The 24,801-nt window shown below is 43.6% G+C and overlaps 1 protein-coding gene across 5 annotated transcripts in view; it reads left to right on the top strand.

Moving 5' to 3' along the window:
- LOC123520305 (ankyrin repeat and KH domain-containing protein mask-like) overlaps positions 1-24,801 on the top strand; it is a 228,090-nt gene that overhangs the window by 201,257 nt on the left and 2,032 nt on the right. For 3 of the 5 annotated variants that reach the window (XM_045282502.1, XM_045282505.1, XM_045282503.1), the window contains 6 exons: positions 5,940-5,993; positions 8,054-9,813; positions 21,967-22,096; positions 22,346-22,489; positions 23,021-23,247; positions 24,395-24,550. In XM_045282502.1, the coding sequence (XP_045138437.1) occupies positions 5,940-5,993; positions 8,054-9,813; positions 21,967-22,096; positions 22,346-22,489; positions 23,021-23,247; positions 24,395-24,550 (2,471 nt within the window). The remainder of the gene's footprint in view (positions 1-5,939; positions 5,994-8,053; positions 9,814-21,966; positions 22,097-22,345; positions 22,490-23,020; positions 23,248-24,394; positions 24,551-24,801) is intronic. The other 2 variants (XM_045282504.1, XM_045282506.1) reach the window with 1 other exon arrangement.

The following is a 24,801-nucleotide window of genomic DNA, read 5'->3' as shown; positions in this document are numbered from 1 at the left end:
CATGCAGCACGAGCCACACTGAGAAAATATATGAGTGAAAGGAAAACCCGTCCAGATCTGTTTCATACACGTGTTCAGAAGGAAAAACCTAATTGAAACCATGCCGCTGCGTCACCTAAGTATAGACCTTCATATGAGGCAGTTGTTTGTGGTGCTTCATGTGACACTTGTATAGCATCTCTAGCTTTGTGTGTTTGTGTTTGTACATATGCTTTTCATTTTTTTATTATTACATATGATTAGTAGTAGTGGTGGTAGTAGTAGTAGTAGTAGTAGTAGTACTATTTATTCTTATGCGTACATATACTCTTCATTCTTTATTATTGTGATTATTTGTAGTAGTAGTAGTAGTAGTAGCAGTAGTAGTAGTAATTGTTGTTGTTATTGTTGTTGTTGTTGTTGTGGTTTTTGTGTATCTTTTTTTTCTTTTATAGTTGTGCCATATTTATCTATTTATTTGATTTGATTACATATCTTATTATCTATTTATTTTTGTAAGCGTCTCTAAGCTAATACAAAACACCTTCACAGTACATACCTTTGTTTCATAATTGATCACTACTTCAACACACACAGTCTTCAACGAACAAAACAAGTTTTTTTTTTTTTATTAATAAGTCTGTATACTCGCCTTCTCATGTAACACCTGCCTTTGTAACACCTGCTCCCTTTGTGCCGAGGTTTTGATATGTGTTTCCCCTCACAACACCAATACTACTCCTAAACAATCGTCGCCCTATTTTTTTTATGTTCCGTACTCAGAAACTCAATGGCTCTCTCACCCGAACAATCCTTCAAAGGCTACACAGATGATTAGTAAGGTTTTCGAGAATATGTCTGTTAGTAATGTAAAAATCTTATTCATCTGTTGCTAGCACCATAAGAGCCATTTAGAAACTTGTGTAACCTTAACCTCTTCAATACTGGGACACATTTTTACCTTGAGTTTTGGGTATGATTAAACCATTTTATTGACATTAGGAAGGGTGTATTGAGGTCAGAAGATTAATGGCCAGAGTCTTCACTATTTTAATCCCTCACATGAGTTTCTGAAGTTGTATAAAATCACCAAATAGAAAACAAAATTAATATGGAAACGCATCATGATACTGAAGAGGTTAAATAGAAAGTAGTGGAGATGTAGCACACGCATGAACACAGGTTTCATTTGTCCTGTATAAGTTGCACGCTATTCTTACATCACTGATCTAAGAGACAGTATCTTGGCACCTTCTTTCATGTATATATTCTTCCTCCATCTCTCCTTTTACCTTTCTCCCTTCCTTCCTGCTTTCTTCTCTTGTCTATTCTTGTCTCATTTTCTTTTGTATCTTCATCTCTCTCTCTCTCTTTGGGTTAAGACAGGCGTCCTTAGTAGGTATAACTAGTCACGCAGCTCCTGTTTGTTTAGATATCGATGGGTCTTGTGTGTTTGGTAGGAGTTTTCACTGTTGCACGAAGATTGGCTTTGGAGAACTGCTACATAGGGAGGGGAGATATGAACGGTTACCCCTTCCTCCCGTCTCTCCCTTCCCTCTTCCGTCCCACCGCACTGAACCCCGCACGCCTTCCCAAGTTTATCGCGTTGAAAGTAAAAGTTGGTCGATATGAATTAATGGAGTATGGCGTGAAGGGATTTCCTTTTTCTTTTCTTTTTTCTCTCTCTTTGCTTTTGTTATTTTCCTTTTCTTTATTTTTTCTTTTTTTTCCTCTTCTCCTTTTCATCTTCCTTTATCTTTTCTCTTCTTCTTTCTCTTCCTCTTCTTCTTCTTCTTCCTCTTCCTCTTCCTCTTCCTCCTCCATCTTCTTTTATTTTCCTCCTTTTTCCTCTTCTTTTTATTCTTCCTTTACATCTTCTCCTTTCTCCCCGTTTTCATCTTCATCTTTTGCTTCTCACCTCCTCCTTCACCTCCTCTCTTCTCCTCTCCTTTTCTGTCCTTTCCAAAGTTGTGAGTGAGAGTTTTGGTGTCAATTTTCTCCGCAGTTTGTTGTGAATGGTTCTGGAAAACTGTGACACGGAAGGGGATGAATAAGCTCAATAACAGCCAGTGTCGTCCGTCTTCGTAAAAACGCGGCAGAGAGCGAAGGATTGTCGATACTGGTTCTGTGGCAGCTGGCGTCAAGAAACGTGTGTGTGTGTGTGTGTGTGAGCGGGGATGGAGGGATGGAGAGGGAGCCTGGTTGAAGTTATACATAATTCTGAGTGTTTGGAAGGAAAGGCATCTGATCCGCATTATGTTAAGAGTGGACGGGAGGAAGAGGAGCAGCTAGAGGAGGAGGGAGAAGAGGAGACGAGGACGGTGACAGCAAGGGAACGAATTCACTAAATGAGGTGGAATAAAGTTTGAGACGCCTTCTCTAGTAACATTTTTTATATATGTTCCCTCATTCTTTTGACTTTTCTTTATTTTATTCTGTTTACTTATTTGTATTTCTATTTTCATTTATTCTTCTTATTTTCATCTTTACTTTACTTATTTATTCATTTATCCTTTTCTTTTGTGTGTGTGGGGAGGGGGGAAGGGTTATTATGGCGGTAGAAGTCATCCAATGGTCTGTGTGATTTAGTTGCGATGTTGTGTATAATAGTAATGATGTAAAAGTGTGGGCAAGATTGGAGAAGCAAGATCGGAGAAGAGTAAAAAGTACGTAAGTGCATCGTTCATAACAGCAGCGACATGTCAGTGCACCAGTGTGTGAGCGCCGTGCAAGTGTGTGGATTCAAGGACGATTTACATTGGGGTATGGATTCAAGATCACTTTTATTTATTTCTCTACTATAACGTCGTATTTTGCCTTTACGCTCCGCTCACTGAATCTATAATGGGCGCACACACACACACACACACACACACACGTCATCTAGTCACTACCTCCATCATTGTCACTGCTTTCCTCTTTTCTTCATCACCAGCTGTGCCGCGTCACCTTGCCATCTCTGCGCGTCCTTCCTCCCCTTCTCCCTCCCCCCTCCCCCACTGTCAGCCCTTCCCGGAGCCTCCCACCCTCACCTTAGGCACATATTGAAGAAGATACGGTTATACAAGCGGCGCCGCGATCCAATATTTGAAACTGGCGTGATATTTTGTACCTCCCGTCTCCTGCCTCTCCACTGCCTGTCCTCCCCTCAGCCTATCGCTCGTCCAGCCGACATGACTGTATATTGCGGTCTATCTTGCTGGTCTTGCCGTCTCTCTGTCTGTCTGTCTGTCTGTCCGGCACCGACGAATCTTGGAATATACGGTTTTCATTCACGCATTTGAACAGAGTGTGGGAGCGTGAAGTGCTGCTCTCTTACCCCTCCCGACCTTCCCGCCGCCTTCAAGTTGCCGTGAAAACTTCCTTATCAAGGGGAAGCTCTTGCCTGTCAGGGCGGGAGTCGAGGAGCCAATTGGTGCGTTTTCGCTGGTGGCGGAAATCGAGTCTATCTCGACCCGCACGTCTCCGTTCAAGCCGTGAATGGTACGCTGAGGAGAGGCGACGAGAGAGAGAGGGAGAGAGAGAGAGTGTGTGTGTGTGTGTGTGTGCGTGTGTGTGTGTGCGTGTGCGTGTGTGTGTCAGTCAGTCAGTCAGTCAATCAATCAGTTTTTATTTATTTTTATTTATTTATATTTTTATGTGAGGATTAACACTTTTCCTTGCTATCAAAGTAGTTCTCCAGTTTTCAGTTTTTTTTTTTTTTCTTTTATACATTCCTTCTTCCAAATTAAAGTTTCCTCAATAGTACAGTAATACAACTTGAATTTAACCTACAATTTCAAAGCGTCTCTCGAGCTTCCCTTAATGATTCGCACCTCGACACATTGGTACACTGATAACCTCATTAACTAACCGCCCTGCCCTGCCCCACCCGCCAACCTAACCTTCCCGTCCCCGCCCAACACCACACCACACCACACCACACAACACCAACCATCACTCCAGGTGTTCTTTTCCGCTGGGAACTCTACACTTTCGTTACTCTGTTTGTGGATAATTTCGCTTCATTTACCTACTGGCGTTTTGTGGCTTGTCTTTTATACGCGCTCGTGTGTGTGTGTGTGTGTGTGTGTGTGTGTGTGTGTGTGTGTGTGTGTGTTTGGTCCTCCGTGGGTTTTTTTTTTTTTTAAGTAATGCTCGAACGTGGGTTTAATTCATTTCTCTCCTTCATTCACTTGCGAACGTAAAAATAAATATAGTATGAATAATCGTAATAATAACAATAATAATAATAATGATGATAATAATAACAAGTGACACCATTTTTCTTTTCCTTTTTTTTTTTGGCGCGTCCATATTTGTGTTTTAGCGGATTGTTGTTGCGAGATGGAGATGGAAGAGGTTGTGGCAGCGGTGGTGGCAGGTGGTGGTGGTGGTGGCAGGTGGCAGTGGTGGTGGTGGTGGTGGTGGTGGTGGTGGTGGGCAGACGTGATGGGGGCGCTTGTTCCCGATTCTGTTATCCCGTGTTACGCATTCCTGTTTGTTTTGATTAATTTGATTCCATTCCCACCGCACACTGAAATTAACCAATCATTACGCTCTCTCTCTCTCTCTCTCTCTCTCTCTCTCTCTCTCTCTCTCTCTCTCTCTCTCTCTCTCTCTCTCTCTCTCTCTCTCTCTCTCAAGAATTATAACTGCATCGTTTTTTTTCTTTTTTTTCATATCTTATTAAAAATTTACTTCCACATGTAATTTTTCCTTTTTTCATGTTTTCTCCCTCTCCTTCAGTGTCCTCTCGTTAACCCTTTTACTGCGACACGTACCGGTTCGTTATACTAGATGGAAAGTCCGGGATTGTATTTTCAGGCACGTGTCTCAATAGCCCTTGTGTATTATAGCAGGTGAGATGAGATGAGGTGAGGTTAGGTTAGGCTAGTATTCTTTTGTATCATTTCTTTTATATAGTGGGGTCATTCTCTCTCTCTCTCTCTCTCTCTCTCTCTCTCTCTCTCTCTCTCTCTCTCTCTCTCTCTCTCTCTCTCTCTCTCTCTCTCTCTCTCTCTCTCTCTCTCTCTCTCTCTCTCTCTCTCTCTCTCGTGTCATTCTTTTTCACCATATAATTATCATCTTTACTTTGCGTTTTTCCTTTTTTTTCTAATAAGTTTCCAGGTTTATTGATTTCTTTTCTCCTTTTACTTTATTGCGTGTTTTATTTCCTTCTTTCCATGGGTTTTTTTCTCCACAGACAAGTTTTCGGGTTCATTGACTTCTTTTTCCTTTTCTTTTCTTTTTTTTCCATTGCATGCTTTATTTCCTCCTTGAAGTGTTTTGCTAATATCTACCGGGTTGTTTTGTTATTCTTACAGTGTTTGTCTCTAACTTATGCTGTTCGTGTAGTTGCCAATAGTATTTGTTCTTATTTTCATTTACTGTAACTGTTGTTCTTAGTTTTGTTTTCCTAGGATAACCTATTTGATTTGAATTCTTTTTTTGTCTGATTTTGGTTGATTTTTTTTTTTTTTTTTTTTTTTCCTGCAGGCACACAGTTTTCATTTCCGTAAGTGTTCCGTTGTATTTTGTTGTATATTCACTTACTTCTCTTTGAAAGATATATATTGTGCTCTACTTTGTTTTTTTTTTTTCATTCAAATTTATACACAGTGTTGTACTTCATTTTCTACAAATATTCTGATGCACAAGTTTACATTTCCTCATTTATACATGTACACTTTAATTTTCTTTGATATCCTTCATTAAGCTATTATTACTTTGCAAAAAAAATATTAGCAACTTTAATTTGATTATTTTGATACTTCCATTCCTCTTAATGTTAATCCATAAAATTACCATCATCACTCAAATATATCTTTTAACATTTATTTATACGACTTACATTTTACTTCAGATATCCACTTCTCAGTCATTTTTCCAGTGTTTTATCTTCATTATCCTTTCCCCCCTCAACGCTGTGATGGCTTCCCTTCCCTCCCTCCTTCACCTCGCCTTGGTCTTGCTTGCAGTGAAGGGTCGCCGCTACACACGCAGCGGCTCTGGCAGACTCGTGGAATTGCTCAGTGAGTCAGGGAGGATTTCACACCAGTGGTCCTCCCGTCTTGTGTGTCTTACCGTTGTTGCCTTGTCAGTTTTTGTCTCTATCATTACGTTGTGGCTTTGCGTCAGTGTGGTTGTTCTGTCAATATTTTCCTTCTTCCTTCTCGTGGTGCTGTTCTTTCTTCAGCTGCATTGTGAAGTTGTGGATATTTTGTCCCTCTGCCATGGTCTTTATGCGTTGGTGTGAGTGTTGTTATGTTGCCGTCAGTGGTTCCTTCGTCAAGTGTGTTGTGTAGCTAGCTGAGTTGTGGAGCTGTGTGTTTCGTCCTGCTGCCATGGTGTTGTGCATTCATGTCACTGTAATTGTTATGTGTCAGTGGTTCCTCCCGTCTAATCTGTTCTCTACCAGCTGAGGTAACGCCTTTGTTTGCTGTGCCCTTCCATGGTCTTGTGTTAGTTGTCCTCCCGCCACTGTAATTGTCCCTTTACAATTGGTTGGTTTATCTTCCCGTCACTCTTGTTTGTCTTATTCTTCCGGTTCTCATGTCTTCTCAGGTCTTTTCATGCCTTGTTCTTAACCTCTAGAGAACGCAAGAATGTAGCAAGAAGAGATAGACATAATGATGGTGGTGGTAATGGGGGTAATGGTGTTGATGATGGCGGCGGCGAGGAATGAAGGCAGCGGTGCGTGTGTGATGGAGATGTGGGCCATTGGAGGGACGGGGCAGACGGTAGACACACAGAGCAGAGTGAGGGAAGCCTTGCGTAAATCGTTTTAGATGAGAGGGAGGGAGAAGAGGGACGAGGGAAGGAGAGGAGAGAGAGGGGAGGAACAAAGGAGCACCAATAATAAGACGTGAGCATTAACAGAGGCGCCGCCCACTTGTCTGCCTGTCTGTGTGTGGATTGTTGTGGACTCGGTGCCCTCCACTCAGCGGTGACATTATTGTGGGGAAGGAGGAGGAGGAATAAAGGAGGAATTGAGGAGTATTCATTGCATTACGCACTGACAACCAAGAGTTAACCAGTATTCTCTATCTTCCTTCACTTCCGCTAATTGACTTTGGAACTCCCTGCCTGCTTCTGTATTTCCCCCTACCTATAACTAACTCTTGGATAATTCTTTTGACCATTTGCTTTAGGAACTGACATGTTAGGGGACCATTTTTATTATTTTTTTTTCAGTCCTAGCCCAGTACCCCTCTTACAGAAAAAAAATAATAAATAAATAAATAAACTGTTGAAGAAAAGAATAAACCAAGACATGGCTGACAGGAATCAGAAGAGAACGTCATGCACCTTATAGAAAACGGGGACAAGGGGAATTTTATAAGGGAAAATGGGACGAGGTTAGAAGGGCGTGGGAGGGGAAAGGGAGAGGATTTTTGTTAAAAGAGTGGGACGAGGTGAAGAGAAGATGGAGGGAGAGTGAGAGGGGGCGGAACAGAAGGCAAAGCTATTACATACAAAGTCTCTGTGGTTATATTGGCAGACGCTTGTTTTCCTGGTCAGCAGCCAAGATTTTTTTCAAATGGGTATTTATAACGCAGCTTATAGTCACTGTGTTGGTGCGTGTGTGTGTGTGTTTGTGTGTGTGTGTGTGTGTGTGTGTGTGTGTGTGTGTGTGTGTGTGTGTGTGTGTGTGTGCGCGTGTGTGTGTGTGTGTGTGTGTGTACTTCCGATTGTCACCGGCAGGTCGTGTTGTCCTTCATCTGTTATTTCTGTTGCGAGTTTTCATCTCACATTCCGTTTTTCTTTTTTTTTTTTTTTTTTTTTTTTTTTTCCATTACGATAATTTCCATAAGACTGCATAAACATTGGTGCTGGTAATACAATATTTCTCTTTACTGAATCACACGAGAAGAAATGTAGTGACTTCGGAGGGAATGCATGAATATGACATGGCCTCAGCCGGCTTAGGAGGGCCAGCTGTCCTTCCTTCTGGCAGCTGGTGTCTTTGGAAAGGCGCAGGATGTGAGGGAGGGATGAAATTCTTTAGCTTTTCTGCTTTTCTATATTTCTCTTCACTTTTGTCATATTCTTCAAAGTATTCTGAAATAACCGAATGATGTCTCTTTTCCAGGTCCGACTGGAAGAACACTAACTCGACAACCACCTGACGAATCTGACAATCAGCGGCGGAAGGCAGAAGACTCAGGTGCGTCCGGGCATTTGTCGAGGACCAGGCCGCCCCAGCAGGAGTCACAGAAGAATGTACAGAAACCAGGAAGGCAGCCACAGACACCCGAGGCACCAGAAGGCTCGGCTGCCACTCACTCTCTAAAAAAATCACAACTATCCCAGCAAAAAGAAAGTGACCTCAAGAAACAGCAGGAGCAGCGACAACAGCAGCAGCAACAACAACAACAACAACAACAACAACAACAACAACAACAACAACAACAACAAAAGGATGACAAAGATACCGCGGTTCCTCAGTACCAGCTAAAGTTCCTACAACAACGGCAGCAACAGCAACAGAAGGAGGTCCGAGATTATGACCATAGACAGATCCCCTACCAGTTCAGCGACGCTCAGGAGGGCCTGCCGCTGAGGAGTCAGCACGGCCAGCCTGAGGGTGAAGAATTCAACTTCCTCAAGAAAGATTACAATAAGCTCAGGCAAGTCCCGCCTCTCCAAAGGACGCCGACGATCGACATTCCTGAGCCGCGGCGCCGTGCAGGGGACGATCACCGCACTCTGTACGAGCAGCAGCTGGTGCGCGCCGGCTCACTAGGGAGCGGGGAACCAGCTGCCATCTTAGAGCAGAGACGAAGCCGCTCTCCGCTCAGGACTCCTGGCCGAGCACACCCGGTCAGTGTTATAAATGAGGGTAAATATCCTTCACCTTTAATCTCCAGCTCTCCCCCTGAAGCAGGCCGAGGTGCTGCTCTCGAAAGGAAGCACATCCTTAGCCAGGACACACAAACCTCGCGGGATTCAATCTATTCTCAGCTTTCAAAGTCGAGTGAAAAGAGCCGAGTATCTGAGGCAACCAGGCCACTCCCCTTGGTGGGCGGGGCGGCTGCGGCTGACTCAAGGACGGGGATCATTCGCGCCGCGGCAAAGGCCTACACTGAAACCTACCAGTCTTACTCATTTTCAGGATACCTAACGAAGAACAAAAGAGACTCAGTCGGATCGAAAGAATCTCCTTCATTAAAGGACTTCACTGAAGTCGAGGTAGAAATTAAGCAACCTTCAGGCGGCAGCAGCCAGCGGGAGCCACAAGAGACCCCTGCTGCAGCCAGCCACAGCAGCGGCCCTGCGGCTCTCAGCAAGTCACAGTCTGGCAAGATCATTGTTCCTCTCACCTCCTTCGTGCTCGCCAGCAAGTCATCAGAGCCTGTGACGAATCTCGATAAAGTGGTAATTAAGCAACCCCTCAGCGGCGAAACGTCAGTGATCAAGATTAACGCAGCAGAGACCAAAGAAGCGCCAGTCATCGGGAACACAGGCGCGTGTCACAAGGCCGACCAGGAGCGGGAGAAAGGTGACACCGGCGGCCAGGAAAACCGGAGCAAACCTGCTCACCCTCAGCCCCCCACTCTACAACACAAGCCCCCCTCCAAGGACAAGGACAAGGACACCCCCGCCAAGACCCGAGACAAACCCACCAACACCTTCCGCAGTTCTTCCTCCATAAACAAGAAGCTCCCTCCTTTCATCAGTGGATTTCACTTCTCTCACGGCGGCGACAAGATGAAGGGCAACAACGAAGGGGCGCTGCTGGTGGCGTGCCGGGTGGGCGAAGAGGACCAGGTGCTGAGGCTGCTGAAGGAGATGACGGCTGCTGGAGTGCTGGACGCGGCGGTACTCAACCAGGTGGACCGTGCTGGCAGGGTGAGTAGCTGGTACCTTGCTTTTGTTGCCTCTTTGGCTGTGTTTGTTGCATAATCTCAAGTCTGATTCTCGGTTATTACACTTATTGATTTTCACTGATTCTGTCTCTTTATGATGACTTGATAGATAGATAGACAGTCCCAAAACAGCACTAGGAGCAGAACTTAGATTGGCAGTCCCAAAACAGTATAGCAGGAGCAGGACTTTTTTTTTTTATTTAGACTTGATAGATAGACAACCCCAAAAACAGCCAAGAGTAATGAAGAGAAGTTTCCTCCTGTAGAAGTAAAGTACGGTGGCAACAGTGACGGCGGCAGTGACGTAAGGGATGGTGGAATACATGACTTTAATTAATATCTCCAAGCCGTCTATCTCACACCAGTCAGACGCCTCCTCTCAGCCCCCCCGTCCCTCCCCGTCCCTCTCCATCCCTCCCCGTCCCTCCCAGTCCCGCCCCGTTCCTCCCTGCCTCGCCCCGCACCGCATTAGTTATCAGGCCATCATTCAGTGACGCGACCTCACCTGCTCGCCTTGTGTCGTCAATCAAGCACTTTTAGATTTGTTTTTTGTCCCCCGCGCAGCCTCACATGCACCTCATTTCCTCCTCCACTGTTACCCTCACCTCTTGCACTCTCTCTCTCTCTCTCTCTCTCTCTCTCTCTCTCTCTCTCTCTCTCTCTCTCTCTCTCTCTCTCTCTCTCTCTCTCTCTCTCTCTCTCTCTCTCTCTCTCTCTCTCTCTCTCTCTCTCTCTCTCTCTCTCGTCTTCATCTCCACTTCTCTTCTCATTCGTATATTCCTTCTTTTCCTATCTTCCATTCTCTTCTTTTCCTCTTCTTTCTCTCTTCTCTTCCTCTATCATTTCCTTTGCATCTCCTCTTTTTATCCTTCCCTTCCCTTCCTCCCTTCTCTCCCTCCCTTCTCTTCTCTCCCTCTTTTCTCCCTCTATCCTTCACTTCTTTTTCCCCTCAGTCGTCAACACCCTTCATTCCCTCCTCTTCCAGTTTTCACTTTCTCCTTTTCACTTATCTCCCTGTCCAATTCCTTCCCTACCTTTTCATTTATCTCTTCCTCCCTTCCTTTTCCTTTCTTTACTTCTCCCTTTCTGCCCTCCTCACTTCTCTCCGCCCCTCCCTCTTTCCCAACTTTTACTTCGTTCGCTAGTTCGTTCCTTCCCCCTTCCCTGTCATCTCCGTCACCCGCTACCACCCTTCCTCCATGCAGCGTCTCCTCGTGACCTTATACCACCTCCGTGCCCCGTCAAGATCGTGTCAAACGAATACCTTTTAAACGATATTGTTCCCCATCGCATGCCAGCTTCTCCTCCTCCTCCTCCTCCTCCTCCTCCTCCTCCTCCTCCTCCTCCTCCTCCTCCTCCTCCTCCTCCTCCTCCGCCAGAAGCAAGCAGGTTTCGGGGAGGCAAACTGCGGCACTTTTGATTTGCCGCTGCGCCAGAACACGAGTGAAGGGTAATGGGGCTCTGAGTGGAGTGTTGCAGGGGCTGGGAGTCGTAGGGTATGTTTCTACTGACGGAGGTGAAATGTAGGAAGTTGCTAGGGGAAACAGGTTTTTTTTTCTTCTCTCTCTCTCTCTCTCTCTCTCTCTCTCTCTCTCTCTCTCTCTCTCTCTCTCTCTCTCTCTCTCTCTCTCTCTCTCTCTCTCTCTCTCTCTCTCTCTCTCTCTCTCTCTCGCTCTTTTTCTTTTTTTTAGTTTTAGAGTTGTTCATATCAGTACAGTTTTCTTTTTCTTTTTCTTTTTTTGAGCAGAAATGTAATGGTTGAAATGTTTCATATCATTAGTATTCTTTTTTTCTTTTCCGTTTACATTTAGCCTCTTATTGTAAAAGCGAAGGTTTTTAGAATTGTGTGTATGATCAGTACAGTTAGGAATAAAATGTTTTAGTTGCTCATATGATCATTACCATATTTTTTCTTTCTTTTCGTTCTTGTTCGTTCATATTTACCGAACTTGGAGCAAAGTGTTGGAATTGTTCATAGCATCAGTTCGTTCACATTCATGCTAGAATTATTCATATGATCACTACATTTTTGTCTAACTCTTATTAATTTTGCTAAACGAGGACATCAATTTTAGAGTTGTTCACCTGATGAGTATGGATCTTTACATTCAGAATTGCCAAACAAAAGAGTTATCTACAGTCATCATCGCTCTTTGTAGCATTTCAACACCACAACGTTCGTAAACCACTTCTCCATCAGACTCGTTTCTTTTATACTTACTATTCATTCCTGATACAATACAAAAGGACGCTCATTGCCAAGTCACAAGCAGCTTTACAACTCAAATCAACATCCGTCAGGGGGTTGAGCGAGCGTTGTTGTGATGTGATATGACTATCCGTGTTGCATTTGCTGATTGATTAATGGACTGACTGATTGACTGATGGATTAGATTCAAGGCGCCGCAACAACACAGTGGGATCATGTGGCGCCGCAGGTTTATGTAACCACACAGCATTGAGGGCATTGCTCTGAAACAATTTAGGACCTGCCACACCTGTACTAATTTCAGATGGCTCTAGTTGAAGTTACACTGGTTTTCAAAAGTGTTTTTGCTGTTTTAGTGACGTAAACAAAATTTATACGTTTTTTTAAGGATTCACATGGCTCTTCTTGAAGTTACTTTATTTTTTAAAGGTGTTTTTACGATTGTAGTGACAGATAAACAAAATTTCTACTTTATTTTAAGGATTCAAATGTCTCTAGTTAAAGTTACACTAGTTTTTAAAGGTGTTTATGATTGTAGTGACAGAATAACGAAATTTCTACCTTATTAAAGAGAGAAAGTTTTGAGAACCCGGTATTCAATCATCTCCGTGACCTTTGAAAAAAAAAAGTCGTGGTTAGAAAAAGCAAAGCGTTTCAGAATACGAGGGAGAAGGATGAAACAAACACGAGCGTAGAAACACGAAGCTTCAGTGCGTTAGGGAAGCAATGACGTAAAAATAGCGTGCATTACCGCCTTTATGAGCACCGAGACACGCCAGCTCCAGCCACATCTTCCTTACTTAACTTTCTTACTCTGCTTCCTTGCCTTCCTTACTTCATTTGGCTCAATCTTCATCACAGGTCGCTCGTCACCCGCCTCCGTCCTGTCCCCCGCCGCGGCCACGTCACTCACGCAGCGCCATCTGATGTTTGTGCCCGCCACTGATTTAGTACAGAGAGAGAGAGAGAGAGAGAGTTCCTCTTCGTTCAGTTTCATCCTTCATCTTCTCTTCTTTCTCCTCCTCTTATCGTCTTCTTTCTCTTCTTCTTTCTCCTCCTCCTTGTTTTTATCATATTTGCTATCTTATTTTGTTTTGTTTTGTTTTTATTCCCTTTTCCTCGTCCTCCTCTTCATCAGCCTCTTCTTCCTCTTTCTTGTCCTCTTCTTCCTCCTCGTCCTCCTCCTCGTCTTTTTTTTCGGCGTTCTCCTCCTCCTAGCTTCTTTTTATCATATTTGCTATTTTGTTCTTTATTTTCTTGTGTCCTTTCTTACTTCTCCTCCTCCTCCTCCTCCTCTTTTCTTCATTCTCCTTCTTCTCTTCTTCATTTCCCTCATTATTTATTGCAACCAGTCAGCAGTTTACATATCATACATACAAAATAATATAGATATAAACTCGCTCTCTCTCTCTCTCTCTCTCTCTCTCTCTCTCTCTCTCTCTCTCTGTATGGAAATTAACGGGGTTTTTTTTCTTTTTTTGTGCTGTCATTCCTTTCAACGCCCTAATCTCCTCGTGTAACACATTACCTTTTAGTGTTAATTCGCCCTTCACCATTCACGGACCGTTATTCACTCCCTCCCCGCTATTTAGTGCCCGTCCTCCTCTGCAGACTCATTCATTGTCTTCTCTCTTTCAGCCGCCTTGTATTGTCTCCCGGCCTACCTTTCTCCTCTCTTTCTCCCTCCCTCAATGTTTCTCTCTCGCACGCACAGTCCATCTCTCCCTTCGTTCCTTCTCTCCTTTGTTTATGACTGTCCTATCTTTGGTTGACAACTTTTTTTCCCTCATGGATGTCACCTTCCACTCAGACTCAGTACCACAAGTCAGTTGCTTGCCTTCAGTCTCCATTCGTGTGCTATTTTGCTCTCTCTGCTCGTCGGTGCCCTAATATTTCTACTTGGTCTCCGATCATTGGCACAGCTGCTCCTCCCTCCACCAACTCGCCCTCTCCATCAATCGCTCTCTGTTTATTAATCAGTTTCCTTAGTCTTTCCTCCCAATTTTCCAATAAGTGTTTAGTTGAGCCACACGCCTTCCCTTTCAGTAGCGAGACGCATTTTCTACCTTGAGTTTTGGGTATGATTAGATGATTTTATATACATTAGGAATATTCTATGCAGGTCAAAAGATTAATGGCCAGAGTCTTCACTATTCTAATCCCCACTCAAGTTTCTGAAGCTGTGTAAAAATCACCAACTAGTAAGCAGAATAGATATGAAAACACGTCCTGGTACTGAAGGGATTAAGTTGTGTCTCGCTTTGGCATTAGGTCCTATATATACTTTGCACGTGGATGATTGCATGGTTCTCTCCTCCACGAGCTGCATTGACTTGTGGTGCCGTTCCGCGATTTTTAATTCTGGTGTTTTGATTGAGGCATTTTTAGGTACACTGCTTTACATGGAGAGGACTTTCTGGGGTTCGCTACATGCTATAAGGAATTGAGTTATTGTTCCTGGCTTTAGTTAGGTATTGTGTGTGTGTGTGTGTGTGTGTTTCTGAAAGATTAAACTCAAAACTACTATTATTCGGTTACCATGATGTACTGATCTATGTACTTAGGTTAGGTTTATCTAGATTAGGTTGGGTTAGATTGGGTTAGGTTAGGTTAGGTTAGGTTGGGTTACATTGCATATACAGGCAACAATTAGGTATTGCTATCACAGGGAGTGGGAGAGACAGTGGTTATTAACAATGGTGAGAGATAATTATTCACGACGAGAAGAGAAGTTTAACAGAGGGCGAGAGATGATGCTCAGTGATGGCAAGAGACTCATATTAACTAAAGTGAGACTACGATGATTAACGAGACTATTACTGGAGCGAGTCAGTCAAGGAACAAGTGGTAGAGTAAGATTAGAAAATGTACTACTACTACTACTACTACTACTACTACTACTACTACTACTACTACTACTACTACTACTACTACTACTACTACTACTACCACCTCTTCTATTACTACTACCACCTCTTCTATTACTACTACCACCTCTTCAACTACTACTACCATCTCTACTACTACTACTACTACTACTACTACTACGACCCCCACACACCAGCCCACGCCTCCATAAACTGCAGTGTCAGCGCTGTTTGCCAAATGACACACAGAAACTTAATGTCAAAAAGTAAAAAGATAACAATTTCTCTCTCTCTCTCTCTCTCTCTCTCTCTCTCTCTCTCTCTCTCTCTCTCTCTCTCTCTCTCTCTGACTATTATTGAGAGCGACAGCCACGTAAAAGCACATTCATTCTTTCTTTCTGCCCCGCGCCGTTGTTTTAAAAGGATTCAGTTTAACTTTTCAATGTTTAAAGTTATTCTGTTATCATTTTCGCTTTTGGTCTGTTTTATTATTCATTCTGACTTTTCCTCGTATACCTTCATTTTTAGTCATTCATTCATTCTTTCAGTCAGTCAGTCAGTCGGTCAGTCGTTGTGTGTGTGTGTGTGTTTCTTTATATCAGTCTGTGTGTGTGTGTGTGTGTGTGTGTATGTACGAGTTTGTGTATTTTATGTGTGAGTGTAGGACTTCTTGCTGTTTTGGTGATTTATTTATTTTTCTTTTTTTTTCATTCGTCTTTTCCATTTCTTCCTTCTTTTTTCTGCTCTCATTTTTCTTTCTTTCTTTTATCCTTTTTTTTTTCTTCTAACATTACTTTTCATCTTATTTCACTCTTTTCTATTTCTCCTTTCTCTTTTACTTATCTTTCTAACAATACTTTTTTATCTCACTTCATTCGTCTTTTTCATCTCTTCCTTATTCTATTTCCTTTTTCACGTCTTCATTTTCATTTTCTTTTCTTGATCAGTCTTTACGTAACGTCGTCCTTCATGTTAAGCCAACACACGTACGTACGAATCTGCGTGTTCACCTCTTGTCTTTGTCTTTGTTCCCGCGTCCAACATGTGTCCAGTTCAACCTGTGTGTGTGTCTCAGTGCGAGCCTCTGCATTAATTTAGGTTAGTGTATAGTGTGTATTCTCTCTCTCTCTCTCTCTCTCTCTCTCTCTCTCTCTCTCTCTGGTATTTTGTTTTAATCCCTTTATTCGAACGCTGGCTCTAACAATCTACTAAAATCTCGTCAACACGCCATAAAAAAGCACAAATTACCTCTTCACGTCGCTCGAGGAAAATACCAAAGCAAACCACCAATTTCCTTACGCGCTTGAAGAAGAAAGGAGACGCAACTTTAACCTGAGGATATTGAGAAGTTCGCTGCTCACTGGAATGGATGAGGCAGTAATCGAAGCATAAAGTCCCACAAAGGGGAAAGTCGCCGAGGCCTGCCTGCCTGGGCGAAGCGAGGACCGGAGGCGGAAGTTGCAAACGGAGGGAAAGTATTACCGAGTTGACTCTTATACCTTTACTCTCTGCTTCTCTTAACCTCTCCTGTTTCTCTCTCTCTCTCTCTCTCTCTCTCTCTCTCACGTGCAGTTTCTTGCCATTATTATTTATTCAAGCCGAAGATGAAGATAGAATAAAACCCTTCTGCTCTCTGTTTGGCCAGAGGGACGCATTGCACACTCCATGGAGGGAGACAGTGTAGCGGGATCCCAGGCACTAGAGATTTGAAAACAATAGAGAGGAAGTGATGCTGAACAGTATTCTGAAATACTTCTCTGCCGCACTTCCACTATATTCCAAAGCCTCTATTTGAAGTTACTATGGTTTCTAAAGGTGTTATTATGGTTCTAGTGGCAGATTTTTACATTATTAACAGGAGATACGTTCTCGAGAACCTGTTTAAAGATCTCTGTCGTCTTTGAAGATTATTCGAGATGAGAGCAAAATGTTTCAGAATTATATGGTTTGTTGTGAGCAGAAGCGAAATCCATCGTTCCTGTCCGAGCAGTGACTTATCTATCTTCTACTGTAGGCGTGTGTTGACTGTAGACTTTTCAAAGTAAAACGAGGGGAGATAAACACACGCTATACAAGAACTATCCCGCAGCTGTGAAGTGGCTGAAAAACAACATACCCTCCACAGATGCCCTTCCCTTGAGCTCCAGAGAGTTGGATGTGGCTCAGGCTTTCAAGGATGATTGCCTTGTTGATTTAGCGCCCCACAAATCAATCAATCTTGAAAATACATGGCCGTCCCACCTTTAAAAAGGTGCCACTGTAAATATGCAAAGCAAGCTTGCGTCACCAGAGGCAGTGCAGACCACCAGTGGATTATCGAGAAGGCATGATGAAGGACACAGACTTTGAACAGAAGAAAGAAAATGATAAGAAATAAATATTGTACCTCTTGATGGCTTCTTGTAGCTTCCTTTATTTTCTTATGTTCCTAAAATGAGGCAATAAAATGTTGTTATTGCGAAGAAATTTAAAAGCAATCATTCCTGCGTAAGAAAAGAGAGAATATGTTAACAAAGTTGTAAAAAAGTCGTTGTAAAGGAATATTGTCGTGGCGAAAGGTCAAGAAACCATCTCTGCTCCACTAATGAAGGTGATACCGTCCCCTACGTGTGATCGAGCCTCAGCGGGGGTCACAAGAGAATGTCCTTTACATTTTATGCCTCGTACTCGTGTGTTATATCACTACTCGGCCTCATGTGTTCCTATTTTCGACCTTCCTTCCTTCCTTTCTTTCCTTCCTTCCTTCCTTCCTTCCTTCCTTCCTTCCTTCCTTCCTTCCTTCCTTCCTTCCTTCCTTCCTTGCTTCCTTTCTGCTTCAACACCTCCCTCAGGTTACCTTTCCCATCCCTTCCGCCTGTTACCAGACGGGTCCAACGGCTTGTGTTACTTGACAGAGCGCATTTATATACGTCGCCTGTGAGTGTGTGTGTATGTGTGTGTGTGTGTGTGCATGTATGTATGTACCCTCAAGTATAATATGCAAGGGCGGGCGTGTGCAGGAGAGGCCCCAGTGTTTGTCTAGCGGGTGTGAAGAAGCCCGTCAGCGCAGGAGACAAATATTTGAGTTTGCTCTGGCTCATGAAATTTCGGCCGCCCGAGGAGAACAAACACGAGCAAAGGTGCCGCGGATGAGACGACTCGTGCCCACCTGCTGCGTCTTGGCGGTAGTGGTGGTGGTGGTGGTGGTGGTGGTGGTGGTGGTGGTGGTGGTTGAGTAAATTTAGTGAAGGAGTGAGTGAGTCCGTGAAATATGTTTGTTATAATAGGTGGGTAATGATATTAGTTGTTAATTAGCAAATAATGGATTGATTAACGAGAGAATAGGTAGATGAATGAATGAGTGGATGTGTGATAGTGGATGTCTGGATAGATGTGGAATTGATACAGATAGGGATAGATAAGAGTAAATGAGGAATGCCTAATTATCACATGTTTAATCCATACAAACTTAAAAGATATATTTGCGTTTGTACGACACACACACACACACACACACACACACACACACACACACACACACACACACACACACACACACCATATTTAGAAATAAGTTGCTCTCTCATCAAGACTGTTTTTAAAGGCCATGGAGGTAATTAGCCACGTTCTCAAGAAAATAAATCTTGTTAATCTGCCACTATCACCTTAAAGACACGTTTAAAAAGCCGTCTCACTTAAATTAGAGCCTGTTAAAAGTAATCGATATGCTGTCAGAAGTCTCAGAAAATCTCGTGACGTGTACTGGTCTCCTAGCAATGACCCCTGGAAACAAGTACACGAAGCACCCAGCATGGCCTTGGGGGAGAGCAAGGAGCAAGGAACGCACTGACCTGGAATTCATTGGACTGCATTATTAATCATTCCATCCATTCAGCCATGAGAAGCCAGCGGTGTGCCTGCATCTAAGCCCCGCCTGTTCGCTCACTCGTACGTTCTGATTCACTGCGCTTATTACGTCGGTGCTCACTGGCTTGTTCTTTGACGTACAGTTGATCCGTTCCTTTGGTAATTTCAAAAAATTATACTAGTTCTGATTCTAAGGGAAAAGATACTGGGAGTGGTATGAGCTGGGAGGTGTGGCGTGGCAGGTGTGGCGTGGCAGAGAGCAGGGTTCAGCATTGTGTGTAGTCCGTTGCAAGTCTTCCCTCCCTCTCTCCCTGCCTCCCTGTCTCCCTTCAAAGCCACTCTTGTTAATCCACGACAGTGAAGGGAGGTGGTCTCTCAGATTTTTTTTCGTTAATTGATTGTTTCTCTCTTTGCATATCTCTTTTGTTACCTTTACTCTTCTTTTCTTTCTATCATACTTACTCCCACTGGCGTTTTTTTTTTCTTTTATCCCTCTTCTCTCTTTCTTTCTATCTTTTCTTTTCCATTCTTCCCGTAATACGTCCTAGCTCTGTTCCGTCACATTACTGATATAGGATTCCCGAAGCTCAATATTGTGCCTACCGTATTTCCAGTCAGTAATACCATTAGCCGTGAAGGAATGTGTTGCTTTGCCCTGAAAACTGGCCTTGACCTGGGAGTGTAGCAATGGTCCAGCTGCTGCCAGACCTGCACCAGTGACGCGACCATTGCAGACACTTGAGCCAGACGTGCCTCGAGAGTCGACACCTCCCCTGTATAGTCCTTGCGTGGAAAGTTATTTTTTCAGCAAGAGAAATTGAAAGTGAATCCCTCTCAGCGGTGGTCAAGCCATGTCCGGGAGGGAATAGGATGAGTGGGAGGGGGACATCTTCGACACACAAAGCAAGGCTGATGAACAGGGAGGAAAAATATACCCAAAGAGGCTTTTCCCCTCGGTGGCGCAAACAGAGGGGAGGCAGTACGATAGAGACCCTGCCAACCAACAAAAGCCTGAGGGACCGTCACTGGACCAGCAGCAGACAATGCCGCCCAGAGTTGCTCTTTGTCTTACTGGCGTGACCTTGAACCAGCTGTCTCTATACATTATCTCCCACAAGGCACCTTACTGCACACGGCCACTCCGCTGCCTGCCGCCTTGCCTCTCTCCACCCGGAAAGGTTGCATCGGTCTCTCTCTCTCTCTCTCTCTCTCTCTCTCTCTCTCTCTCTCTCTCTCTCTCTCTCTCTCTCTCTTGCCTTCCTATCTCGCCATTCTTTTCCCTCACACACACACACACACACACACACACACACACACACACACACACACACACACACACACACACACACCGCGTAGTGTAGTGGTTAGCACGCTCGACTCACAATCGAGAGGGCCGGATTCGAGTCCCGGGGCGGCGAGGCAAATGGGCAAGTCTCTTAATGTGTGGCCCCTGTTCACCTAGCAGTAAATAGGTACGGGATGTAACTCGAGGGGTTGTGGCCTCGCTTTCCCGGTGTGTGGAGTGTGTTGTGGTCTCAGTCCTACCAGAAGATCGGTCTATGAGCTCTGAGCTCGCTCCGTAATGGGGAAGACTGGCTGGGTGACCAGCAGACGACCGAGGTGAATTACACACACACACACACACACACACACACACACACACACACACACACACACACACACACACACACACACACATACACATACACATAGTATATGCCATGTGGGTACGAGCATCACGTGGATCGTATCGCAATAGTGGAGAGATGCATTGGTATATTCTGTTTCCCTCTTTTATGGCTTCTCACTCGTACTCCCTCCTCCTCCTCCTCCTCCTCCTCCTCCTCCTCCTCCTCCTCTTCCTCCTCCTCCTCCTCCTCCATAAATTTTTTAATATTCTTAAAATTTATCTTCGAAGTTCCGGTCCATTTTTTATCTTTTATTATTTTTTATTAGTCTTTTTGTGAATGTCTTGGTCGTCCCCTTGCCTTTCCTTTCTGCCTCGTTCCTTTCCATCCATCTTCCTGAGAGAGAGAGAGAGAGAGAGAGAGAGAGAGAGAGAGGAGGGAGGATCGTAACCACACACACACAAACACACACACACACACACACACACACACACACACACACACACACACACACACACACACACACACACACACACACACACACACTCACACTGTTCTCACTTTATTTTTTACTTTTTTTCCTCTTTTCTTACTTCATTCCTATTTAACTTTTTTTTTCGTTCATCCGTTTCTTGCATTTACTTTACCATGTCTTCGTAAGGTAAAAAAAAAATAAATAAAATAAAATAGGTGGTTGCACAGGTTTAAGAAATGCTGCATACACACACACACACACACACACACACACACACACACACACACACACACACACACACACACACAGGTACACGGAACAAACAAAGGTATTCATCTCGCATTGTTTCCTCAAATACAATAAAAGAGGAAATTGAAATCGGGACCACGCACTTTCCTTCCCCACTTGGTTCCGTCGTCACGAGCAGTCCCGCCGGCAAACACTGGTGGCGTGCGAAAACTGTGCTCTGCTTAATAAAAAAGAATAAATAAATTAATAAATAAAAAATAAATAAATAAATAAATAAAATTGTTGAACCAAGCGATAATTTGCGTCTTTCTTTTATCCTTCATAGTGTGTGTGTGTGTGTGTGTGTGTGTGTGTGTGTGTGTGTGTGTGTGTGTGTGTGTGTGTGTGTGTGTGTGTGTGATGTTTAATAAGCTCTGCACACAACCATTATCAGCGCCACACACTTTGTGTGTGTGTGTGTGTGTGTGTGTGTGTGTGTGTGTGTGTGTGTGTGTGTGTGTGTGTGTGTGTGTCGCACCTGCTGAAGCTATGTCTGTTAGTACTGTGAGTATTACGTGGGTACCGGAGTGGCAGCGTAGCAAACTTGTTTATCTTCGTCGCTCACAAGAAGAGTTTTTTGTTGATTGTGCCTCTCCAGGTGGTCCTCAGTGCCGACCCCACCTGCTGAGAAAGAGGTAGGGAGAGCAGATAAGAAGAAACAAAACTGGGGTTAGGACGTTTTCTAAATCTATATACGTATTATTTGCTAAACATGTTAAACGTCAAAATATTTCTTCAGCTGTTCAGTGAAGCGTTCACTTTTTTTTAGATACGTTATGAAGCACTTCCACTAGTGTCAGTAACCCTCGTCTTCTTCCACCAGACGGCGCTGAGTTACGCCTGTGCCAACGCCTTCCAACGAGTGGTGGAGGTGCTCACGGGTCTGCCGGGCTCCGACATCAACAAATCTGACACCGACGGCAACACTCCCCTTCACTTCGCCTCGCAAGCTGGTGAGCGACGGGGAGCTGGTGCCTGCCATGAGAGAGAGAGAGAGAGAGAGAGAGAGAGAGAGAGAGAGAGAGAGAGAGAGAGAGAGAGATTCATTTGATATATACGAAATTCATGCACGTAACAATCTGAAGATTCATGTTTTTCCTCCCTCCCTCTCGAGGCCACTGAACACAGTGTGGTAAGTGTAGAGATAGAGAGCAGAGAACAGTCACGCTGTTAACATTTTTTTTTTTCTTTTTTTGTCACAGGTCACACGGAGGTAGTTTCGCACCTGGTTAACAAGTGCAACAGAAGCGTTGACCTGGACGCCCGCAACGCTTTAGGGTTCACCCCACTCATGAAGGCAGCGTTGCAGGGCAGGACCAAAATAGCGAAGATCCTTCTTTTCGCCGGTGGGTGGAAGGATGGGAATTGGGAAGAAATATAAACTCTTATTTCAGTTGAATGATTTCCATCCCTTTATATATGATGTATAGAAAAAAATACAGATTGTATCATCAGACATTTCGGCACCTTGTCTTGACTGCATTTAACAATTTGTAGTGATTATTTCTCTTATCTTAAGTTTCTTTTTGTGTAATAAGTATTTATGTATCATCAATGAGAAAATCAATATCGAGAATATATATATATATATATATATATATATATATATATATATATATATATATATATATATATATATATATATCTGGCCTTTGAGAATCGACATCGTGAAATTCCAGAGCATTTCACAAAAGTTGTGTAACTTGTGTTCAGTATCAGACAACACATATGAATGATGGAGCTCCCACCCGCCATCACCCTGTGCTCTGTGTAGGCCACCTGTTGCTGCGCGATGCTGCCTGTTGCTCGGCATGGCTTAGTATTGTAGTCTGGCTTCCACTGAGATAAGTCTGGAACTCGTCACCTTTTTTCCCCAGGGGCGTCACCTCACCTGCGGGATTTCGGGCGGGGAATGTGCGCGGTGGAGTGGGCGCGCTACACAGGCCGCCACGTGTGTTCGGAACTCATTGACAGCATACAGAAGTCATGCTCAAGTCACATCAGAGACAGGTGGACCAGTGACCCCGACCTGAAATCCCACTCCTCCACGTCCATCAACACACTGGGCCAAGGGGACAACAAGGAGTCTTGGATAAAACACAAGGTAAACAAACAAAATAATGATGAAATAAATAAATGATATAAATGAAATGTGAGGTGAAATGAATGAGTGTATAAAAGCATGAAAATTATCTTCATATATTGTTTTTAAATTTACTCTTTACTTGAGTGAGTGATATACAGTATGTACTACAGTGAGGATACTGAATTTCTGTACCCATGTTCCTTTACCTTATTCCCTTCCTCTTTAATAAGAATACAGCATAAATTTTCAAATGTCCACTCCAAACATATGTAGTACCATGAGGCGTATTCATATTCACTCTGCTTACTATTTTGCAATTTTATACAGCTTCAGAAATTTATGTAGGTGGTGCGTAGGTTCAAATCCCAGTGCCACCACGTACAGCTTTGAAACGATGCCATTTGTCGAGTGGTTTAAAGTTACCTACATGTCACCATGATACCCTGATTCTAGGTGGTTACACCAAAGATGCACTTGGGTGGTGATATGAGCCCTAATATGGATATCACTATAAATAAAATTGCCTGCGCCACTAATGGGTGGAAGCTGAACAGCACTTCCTATACATACTCTTCAAGTATACCTGCAGGCACTACAGGCCCTAATGTTATAAAAAAAAAATAAATAAAATTGTCGCTTGTCACTACCATCATCTCCACCTTATTTATCAACCATCATTATTAACAACACCCTCTTCATTTATAAATACAATGAAGTAACACACTCCTATTTATTAGCACAGAGCGAGAGATTGATGAAGGTGGTGACAAGGAGGTGCAGGGAGAGGAAAGAAGCACAATGGAGTTATTAGGGTCAAGCCAGGCTTATGAGAAGGAAAAAGACTTGACAGCAGAGAGGAGTGGTAGCAGTGAAAGGGAGAATAGATGAGTGGTGGCAATGAGAGCAGGGATGGGGGGACTCAAGAATATTGCTAAAACAAGATGCTGTTAGAATTAATATATTTTTAGAAGGAATGAATATAGAAAATGAAAACAGCAACTGTAAAGAAAAGCCTGCATTCATACCAGTGTAACCTCAGATTCCATCTTCTGTATTTCTCTTTCCATTTTTTTTAGCCAAAACAGTGCAGGCTACCTGTTTACTTTATGGTCAGATCGCTCCTCTCCATCAGACAGACATTTTGATGTTTCCATTTTCACATCAGATCAGAAAAGCGTTCCACAAGTCTGAATCGAAAAAGGAATTCAGCGTAGTAACCAACCTCTCCACCATGGCTGTCTGTGCCACCACCCCAGTCCTCCCTACCGCTGTTGCCTCACAGGATCTCAAGCCGCACCAAGTGGTTGTTCCACAAGTTCAGGTGAGGCATCAGTCTTGTAAGATGAAGAGGCATTGCAACACAGTTATTTTATAATATAATTCAAATCAGTGACTTGAGTTAATGTAATTTCAAGAAAAATGTGGTTAAAGTACTGCCATAATTATATTCTGAGTTTTGGATGTATGCAGGCAACCAAAAACCCTAACACTTGAAGGAAAACCACCATATATTAACACAACAGATTGCACCTTCAGAGCCTTCATAGCTTTACACACTACACCAGCTGTAGT

The sequence above is a fragment of the Portunus trituberculatus genome, chromosome 46 (genome assembly GCF_017591435.1).
Source record: "Portunus trituberculatus isolate SZX2019 chromosome 46, ASM1759143v1, whole genome shotgun sequence".
Classification (NCBI taxonomy): Eukaryota; Metazoa; Arthropoda; class Malacostraca; order Decapoda; family Portunidae; genus Portunus; species Portunus trituberculatus.
The sequence above is the reverse complement of the archived record's forward strand: the minus strand, read 5'-3'. Positions and strand labels throughout refer to the sequence as shown.